The sequence below is a fragment of the Cariama cristata genome, unplaced genomic scaffold (assembly GCF_000690535.1).
Source record: "Cariama cristata isolate BGI_N322 unplaced genomic scaffold, ASM69053v1 scaffold2437, whole genome shotgun sequence".
NCBI classification, from domain to species: Eukaryota; Metazoa; Chordata; class Aves; order Cariamiformes; family Cariamidae; genus Cariama; species Cariama cristata.
The window spans coordinates 30,798-39,837 of record NW_009626924.1 but is presented as its reverse complement, the minus strand read 5'-3'; the positions used below and the strand labels follow the sequence as shown (position 1 = coordinate 39,837).

The following is a 9,040-nucleotide window of genomic DNA, read 5'->3' as shown; positions in this document are numbered from 1 at the left end:
TTTTTAGAGCAAAATAGCCCAGCTGAAACTATTGAAGAGCAAATGGCAAATGCTGATTTACTCTGACAACGCAACAAAAGCCTTAATTCAGGCTGCCAGTTCTACTGAGAGGTAAAAAGTGGTTTAGAGCTCCTCAGACACCCTCGGGTTCATGTTTTGGTGGTATTGGTGGCTGTAGTCATGCAGGGAGCGGTGCAGCGGGTCTGTGTTTCGGCGGGTGCTGTCTGCCTCTTGGCGACTGTTGTACCGGCCTCGGTCCTATGAGCAGCCCCGGTGCCACCCACAAAGGGCTTTGGAGGCGAGACTGAATCCTCTTCAAATTCCCTGTGAAAATAGAACTGGAGAAAACGAAGCTGTGTCCGAGGGGAGATGGAGGATAAAGCAGTGGGTCTTTCAAACAGGGTGTGATGTAGCAGAGACCGATTGCCTGAGATGGGGGATCATACCCATGTAAATCAGGAGTCAACAGCATCAACGCACCATCACCATCTAAAGGCAGTGAGATATGAATAACCAAAAGTCAGACTCGCTGTACTTTCTCACTTGATAAACCACGTGGTTGGTTAGCGGAGCGTTAGCAGATGCTCTGAATGACTGAAGAGGAAATTGGAGGGCAAGCACATAGCTATTAAGAGTTTAAACAGACACATTTACCTGTCCTGCCTATGCCCTGCATCACTTTATATTATTGCAAAAATTAAAACCACATTTGGGCTGATGTAGATGAAATGGTAATTTCTCCAGAAACTCTTTTATGGGCTGCAGGATTGGTCTTAGGGCTGACCGCAAACGGTACCTGGATCTGTCGTTAGTTCCTCAGGAAAGGAGTTATGAGTTTTATAAGGTTCTGGCATTCCTACAAAACCAGAAGGAAAGCGTTGTGGAGACTTAATGAGCTGTGGGATATTCCATGCAGAGCTAGAAAGAGACAAGTCATTTGAATGACCGTCAGGAAAAACTGATGTCAGATGTAACCTCGCCACAGGAAGCAATTAGGGTGACTGCGCTCATCTTCTAATTACGTCGTTAGCCAAAGAGGAGGGTTGCGTGTGCCCTTTAGGGATTGACTGTCGCAGCATGATTTAAGGCCTGCAGGTCTTAAATCTCTTAAGCATCTCTCTGGCAAGAGCGTATTGTGTTATTTCAAGCAAGAGAGAAATCTGAAGAGAGGACCTGGTCACACACTGGCTGGGGTTGACGGAAATCTCTCATTTAAAAGAGCGTTGTTGTAGAGGATGGCCCTTGGAGAACAGGGGTGGACCCGAGCCCTGGCTGTGACATCCAACCTCTGGTAGATGCTGTTGGTGTAGGCAAAACACACGTTTTCTCCAGAAATAACTATTCCCTTTATCTGCTGCTTATTCCAAGAAATTGGACTTCTCTAAAACCAAGCGTTCTGTTAAAGTAACCCTTTTATTTTTCCCTGCCTAGATTAACCCTGGCAGCAAAGCAGCCATGGCAAACCTGTGCCCAGGAGATATTATTCTGGCAATTAACGGAGAGAGCACGGAGAACATGACACACCTAGAAGCACAGAACAAGATCAAAGCATGCATGGACCAGCTCCTGCTCTCCGTGAACAGGTAGGTCCTCTTCTGCTTGATGTGCTCTTGTGTCAGCTCCGCCGCCGAGGGCTTGCGGCTGGCCCGGGAGCAGATGTGCCCTTAGGCTCAGTTCTTGGTGCATCCCTAAGGTCTCTGTAATTGTTCTGCGTTTTTAAAAGCAGTAAAACAAAATTATTTTTAAAAAAGGGTTCAGTTCATTTATACGTGTGGATTATCATTTGTACCTTGCAAGGCTTGTCCAGGCTGCGAGCTGGGTCGGATCTTTCAACCTAATGAGATTTTATCGACTCAAGTTTGTACCTTGCAAGGCTTGTCCAGGCTGCAAGCTGGGTCGTATCTTTCAACCTAACGAGATTTTATCGACTCAAGAGTAGCGCTGGGATTGAAATCTCCTTTGGGCAAAGCCTCCCACTTCAGTAACATCCACCTATCACTTTCCTAAACATCTGTTCAATGAATATACATTTGAAGGTCCTGCGAATTCACTTTTGTAGAATATTTCAAAGCAAAATGAAGGCTTCTGTAGCTAAAAGTTCCTGATACAGACCACAAATTACCCAGGCAAAATGGGTGCTCCTTACAAGGCTCACAGATAGCTAATGTTATCTGTAATAGATTTAAATAAGTGTATACAATTTCCCACTTCAGATTAAGAAGGCATTTCCTGCTATCGAGAGCTATCATTTACTGTTTATACTTCTCTTGGAAAACATGTCGTTTCTGACTGGAAGCCTGGGCAGCGGGGAAGCAGCACCGTAAATGGAGCGAAGCCTCGTTGGTTCATCACGCAGTGATGTCCGAGCCGCCGTGGCCAAGGAGGACGGTGGCTTTGCTTTCCATGGGGAGCAGTTTTAGGGAGACGGGATGGTCTTTTACCCCAAAGGGGGGCTGTACCCGGGGCAGGACAAGGGTTCCCTTCCTGGTGGCCGCAGGCTGGTGGAGCTCCCCTTGGAAGAGGTGGCAATCCTCGTGCGGTGATGGAAGGTTCTGGTGAGCTCCCAGCTGCTGAGGTGCTTTGGCACCAGAACAGCTTTGTCAGGAGTTAGAGTAAGGTTTTGCTGAAAACAGCTTCCACCTGCAGCATGGCAGCATTTTACCCTCGTGTATGAGGGTTTCTACTATGGGAATTTATGGGCCGAATTCCCACTTTTACACCTCATTTTAGCTACTGGTGTCTGTTTGGCTGAGATCGGACCCTCGCATACTCCTCCATGGGAGGCACACGGTACGTGCCCAGCTTTCTGCTGGTGCCCACCGGGCCCTCGTGGTTAGGAAGTGGGGCTTGGAGCTTGCTGGCAGTAGCTGTGCCCATACTGGTGCTGGTAGCTGCCATGTCAGTGTACGCGACCTTGGTGGTATCTTCTCTCCTAAGAGGTGACTTCTTGCATGGATGGAGGGCAGGGGTTGTGTCACGGCTCCGCTCCATCGCCAGAGGCGTGGACAGAGGGCTCACAGCGGTGATGGTATGTGCCGTGGTGGGGTTAAGGATGAGCTGCCTGTTTAGTTGCCCTGAGAAATGTTCATTAACAACCTCGTGGTGGTCTGGAAGCTGCTGTGGGGAAGACTTCTGGCAGCAGGAGGGTCTGTGGCATCAGGTTGGGTTTGCCCAACTACCCCTACCAAGGGGGATATTTTTAACTGTGAGACCTTGCAGGGTGCCCGGAGGAGCGGTGGGTTCTCTGTAGCAGATGTTGCTGGTGATGACCCGCAGCCTTGCAGTGGTGCAGGGTTTGTGGGTGAGGTAGCCTGGGCTTTTCTAGGCAAGAAGGTAGGCAAGAGGATTGCAATGGTTCTGTCGGGCCTTAAAGTCTTCATAAATGCAGATTTTAAAGGCTCTTGTATTTCATAGTTGGGCAAAAATAAATGCTCAGGCTTCTGCAAGAGAGGAACAGACCGGAGCTGGTGATGGTGAGGAGCTGTTCAGCGTGGGGTGGCTACTCTGAGGGAGCAGATCTCGCTGTTGGGTTGGTTAGGGAGCTCCTCCGAGAGTAAAACACACCTTGGCTGTGCCCGGAGAAGCCTGTGGGAGTGGCATTTTGACAGGAAAAATTGAATAGGTGTTGTTTGTTTTTTTTTTCCTACAGTAAGGACAGCAGCTCCAGTAATAGATCTACTAAGATCTATTTTTAGTTTGGCCCAAAGTGAGCGCTCGGTGACATGGCTCTTGGATCTCTCTCCTGTTTCCCAAGTGACCCGTTGGATCCAGATGACTCTGCCCAGCTGTTAGTCATCGCTGGATGCGTCCAGCGCTACCTCCTCGGTGTGAGCAGGTCCCTGCCCCGGGACCTGCCTCCTGGAGAGCGGGGTGACCTGGTGCTGGCGAGCGAACTGTGTCCTGGGGTGATGACGGGGGGATTTTGTTGGTTTGAGTGCGTGTCCAGCAACTACTGTTTGTAATAGCTGCGGATCACCGCCCTGGACTCTGCTGTGAGGCTGAGCTCCAGGAAAGCCCCACGTGCAGACGTGTGGATTAGGATCTCCTCCCTCGGGCAGAAGGATGCTCTCCAAGCAGTGTCCTCTCGGTACGCTGACTTCAACAAAATACAGTTTGCAAATCAAGACAAGGAGACTTATTTTTTTAAATAAGTGTGTTTGTCTGAAATACAAATGAAGCTCATTTGTTGTATGTCTTTAGTGAAGATGTATGACATTTGATGTTAATTCTGTTTTACCAAAGGCGACTCCCTCCAGCCGGGCGTGCGTGCCGAGGGAGGGCAGGGAGCTGGGCAGCGAGGCTGGCAGCAAAGGGCTTCCAGCCCTCTGGGCTTCTTCCATCCCGTGCCCTTTCTCCATGAACCCTTGACGTTATGTCTTACCGAGACAGAGAACAAGATCGGTTTTGTTTTCAAACTGTGGTCAGTAAATGCCCTTTGACTGGAAAGTTCAGTAGGAAAATCAGAATGTAGGGGGGAAACGTGCAGGGGAAGACAAGAAGGGGGAGTTACTGAGTGGTCCGGTGGGATGTCCTGAGACCGACGTGGCCCGTCTGGGTTTCAGAGGTGTTGGGGATGCAGAGAGCCCATTGAATTTGGTGGGAGGAGATGCAGATTATCCTATTTATCGAATTTGCTTTATTAAGACATTTGGGTACACCGGTGAGGAAACAAGAGCCAGGAGGACTGACTGTTTGTGGGTAGAATAAACAATTAGAGTGTAAAACTTTCCTATGCAGCACAGGCAATATCCCTCCCCCGTACTTGGGAGGGAACAACTGAAGTAAGTGGGATTTCTGTTGTGGTGCAAACTTTGGCCACAGTCAGGCGTGACCGCACGGCTGGACTGCAAATAGACGGGCGCATCTGTCGTTAGCGCGGTCTGTCATTAGGAACGTCACACTGGGTTTGATGGTTTTTCTCTTACCCGACTGCATGGCAGAATCTGTTCGTCTGGTCAGGCTGGAAGGAGGAAAACTGAGAGTTTCTGATCAAATGCAAAGATGTAATTTCCAAACACCATAATGGAAAGCAGCACCCCGAGTGTTCCTGCCCATGGCTTTGCCGGCTGGAGGACCGTGCCAGCTGTTGGGGAGCACATCTGGTGTGGCTTCGCTGGCTGGGAGCTGCGCTGAGCCCTGGAGGGAGCTGGGGGGGGGGTCAAAGGCACCGGGACCTCTGGAGAAGGGAAGTTTTTGAGGCAGCAGAAAGACCCACAGAGTCTGGAGGGCATCGGCAGCAAAACACACAGCGGGGTGAGAAACTGGCGGAGCCTGGGTGCTCTGTCTCCAGAGAGCAGTCACCTCGGATGGAAAAGCTGTTTTGTTTCCTAACAGTAACAAAGGATCCAGCAACACAGCCTTGTAAATCACATCTGGATTCTCTGTAGTGCTGTATGTTCATGGGAACAAGTACTTGTGCATTAAAATCAATATTATTCCTTGCAATCAACCCTTTCTTATCCTGGAAGACCGTCAGTGTCCAGGCAAGTGCACACAACAAGCCTAGGGCCCAGAGATAACCGGCTCGGCGGTGCCCCTTGCCCTGTTCTTGCTTACATATTACTGTGATTCTTCTTACCTCTTATAAAGAAAGCCTTCCCTGCTCCTTTGAATGTTAACGTTTCCCGTGGTTATGCTGCAGCCCTGGGTATTGGGGAAGACTTGTTACTTCAGGCCGGGTCACGCCTCAGATAAAAGCAGACATAAAACCGGGTTGGAGCTGTGCTTTGCTGGAAATGCCGCTGGAGAACAGAGGGCTGGGCACCCAAAGGACCTCGGACGCCGGACAGGAGACCTTGTGGCATCACCGATGCTGTCCCTGCTGACGCACACTGCTGGGAAGTCCTTGGCAGCATTGTCCAGACCTGCCTGGCTGTGCCAGAGGGGCAAGGCGAGCCCGAAAGCTTTTTCTGAAGCTTTTGTCATCTGCCAGCTGGGAGCACGAAGGCTTCTGCTGCGTCCTTCCTGGAGGAGTTGGCCCCAAGCCCACATTGGGAAAACTGCCGGGAAGGGGATGTTACAGCTTTTCAAGCGCGGTGGGGGCGGTGGCTCCCCTGTGTCCCCTGCAGTGTTGGTATCTGTGAGGCTGCCCCTGCCCCCAGGCTGTACAACATATATTTCTTTTTTTAACATCTCTACTCTGTCCTTTATCAAGGACTTTAAGCACTATTGGGGTGGTTGTAACCTCCATCTTCGCACCCCCATTCTCTAACGCCTTTCTTGGCTAGATCCCTCTGCCCCCTGAAGTTAATGAGTGGTTGGTCCCCAGCTTCGTCGGGTCCCGTTTCGCCCCGAGATGTGCAGGGCTGGTTTGGGACAGCGGTGCTGTGGAAAGCAAAGCAGCACAGTAGCCTTACTGTTCCAAAACAGAGTGGAGGAAAATCCTCATCAGCTCATGAAAGGAGTCGATTTATGTAACCGATGCTCATGTGGGTACTGATGTAATGTGTGAGGAATTACCTAGGCAGCCCTGTAACGAGGGGTGGGCGTTCAGGTCGTGGTTAACGGCTCCGAAATGCGAGGCCAGGAGTTCAAGTGGGTTTAGTAAGGCTGGAGCAGTGCCTGGCACCTGGGCTGCGGGAGGGAGGCGGTGGTGGCCCTGATGGAGATTTAGTGGGATGGTTCGGGATGCCCCGATGATAAATCGGGCAGCCTGTGTCGGCATCCTCTTCCCAGGTGCTGAATCCCAAGCCAAGGTAGCGCGGGGTCTGCGTCACCTGCCGTACTGGTACCTGCCGGGGGGTAAGGGCGGGTACGTGGCAGCTGGCTGGAGAAGATCCCGGGTGTTAAGGAGCCCCGTGAATTATTACTCCCAGAAACGTGGTATGGAGATCTTGGTATTTAGCCACACAATGTATGCATTTGACTGGCGGCCAAGGATTTCAGAGTTTTTTTATATAATTTAAATGTGCGGATAAGGATGATCATATGGTAAAACTTGTTCTTTTTCTTTTTTCTCACTGTGATGTTACAGAAATGAAGAAATTCCTTATCAGGCATGGAGTGTGCTTTTTGGCTCATCTGCCCCAGGAGTAACGTGTTCGTATTCCTGTGATGTTCATGTGTGTTTTGAGACTTTTTTTTTAAATTAAAATTTTAAATTAAAAAAAAAAAATCAATGCTGTTCTTCCAAGTCTAATCCAATGTCATCCCTTTCTTTTGGTAATAACACTGGGGCTGTTTGTGCATGGGGCCGCGTGGGTGCTGGACCGCTGGCAGCATCTGCCTGGCCCCAGGCACAGCCAAGGACCCCGGGGTTGTTGAGTTGTATTTGTTTCCCGACTGCAGGGTCAAAGCATAAATTCTTAAAAGTTCAGCTTTGGCTCCTTCTACCTAAGATAAATCCTGGAAGCAGTTTCTTCCCCCTCCGTCTAGCGTGCGTGCCGCAGGAGTGGCACTGCTGGGACCTTGCCCACGGAGGGAAGGTATTTCAGAGATGGTAACTCTTCTTTTTAAAGAACAGCTGCAGAAACCCCTGCCCAGCTCTGGGGGCTGTTTTGCTCTGTGCAGCCCTGGCAGAGCAAGGACGAGGGGCTGAGAAGGAAGCAAGCTGGTGTGCGTGGGCCGGGAAACCCAAATTCCTTTACAGATGGCAATGCCGTGCAGCGTTGCGCGTGCAACGCGCATCAAATATTTGCTCTCATTTGCTTGAGATTGAGTGACCAAGCCCAAGTGCAGACCTGCAGCGAGGCTTGGGGTCGTGGGCTGTGCCCGGCTGTGGGATGGATAACTGACCCCCCCCAGCTTCCCGGGGGATGAGCAGCGTGCAGAGAGCCCACATGGACCAGTGCACCGCTGCCGTTCTGCTGAGTCTGCTTGGAGAATTTTTTTTAGGAAGATTTTCTGTGTATCCCTGCTGTCTGTACAGAGATGGAGTTTCTCTGGAAGTTTCTATGGGAGAAAGCCCAGTAATGAGTCTGCTGGGCGTGTAGCCCCAGAAGTCCCTGGAACCTCATGTAGTTGATGTTCTTCCGAGCCCCGCTCCTGCCTTCCCTGGCTCATGGAGGCTCTGTCGGGGTCCGGGTGCTGCGAGCAGCGCCGGCACGCTGCTGGAAGATGGGAAAGGTGACAATGTATGATGTTCTCAAGTTTCCAGTAAAAGTACAACTGAAAAAGTGAATCACAGCTTCCCCTTCGGAGCTCCTTGAGGACTAGTAGAGAGGAAAACCGGCAGCTTTCCAGAACCTCCATCCACAGCAATGGTTTCAGCCGAGAGGAATGAAGGAGGAGAAATCCTGCAGCTTCCCCTCCGCGTAACCTGGATGAGCCGGGTCCATCAGGGTGCTCAGCAGAGCTCAGCTCCTGTGCCTGTTCACCAGCCTGCGCAAAGCCTTGCCCACCTCGCAGGCAGGAGAAAGCCTCACATCAGGCTGCGGGGACAGATCCAGCACCTTGCGGGTGGCACGGAGAGGTTCGCAGTCCTGGGGGAACTGGAAGCATCAGCTGTAGCTGCCTCTGGACTGAGTTCAGCTCCCAAAAGGCTAATGGCCATATCGGTGACGCAGGGTGGCTGTGACGGTAGTGATGTGCCATCGTGGGAGGTGAATAGCGTTCACGAGATGGGCAGGAACCTGGAGTCCCCCCCAGAGGGGACGGTGCAGACTGGGCTGGGATACAGGGACGCGGCTGTTCGGGAGGCTGGCGTAGCTGTCGCCCACTCACACCTGTGCCGTCGCACAAGAGCAGACGGCAGCGTCCTGGGTTGGGTCTGGCACCTTCCCAAGTGCTAAATGTTTGTTTATAAGGGGATGGAGAAATTAGAAATTCAGTAAGACCCAGGAATTCTTGCAACTTAAAAGCAGCTCTACAAATGTAGAGAGCAAGGCTTGCAGATCATTACCAGGTGAAAAAACATTTTGGTAAAATATGTGAGCATATGCAAGTAATTTTTTGAGAATGACGTTGAGTCTTTTAGAGAACAAATGGTGGGATAAAAAGTGTCTGCAACTTTATTTTTTTTAGTTATGTCTTGTTAATGGGTCTGTTTCCCACGAAGCCCTGTGTTGAAGGCCTAGCACTAACCTAGGTCAAGTTATTTTTC

The 9,040-nt window shown here is 50.8% G+C and overlaps 1 protein-coding gene across 1 annotated transcript in view; it reads left to right on the top strand.

The window, feature by feature from the left end:
- Positions 1-1,437: 1,437 nt before the first annotated feature.
- Positions 1,438-9,040, top strand: part of PDLIM4 (PDZ and LIM domain 4) — a 34,590-nt gene continuing 26,987 nt past the window's right edge. The window contains exon 1 of the mRNA XM_009704225.1: positions 1,438-1,583. Within this exon, the coding sequence (XP_009702527.1) occupies positions 1,456-1,583 (128 nt within the window). The 5' untranslated portion in view covers positions 1,438-1,455. The remainder of the gene's footprint in view (positions 1,584-9,040) is intronic.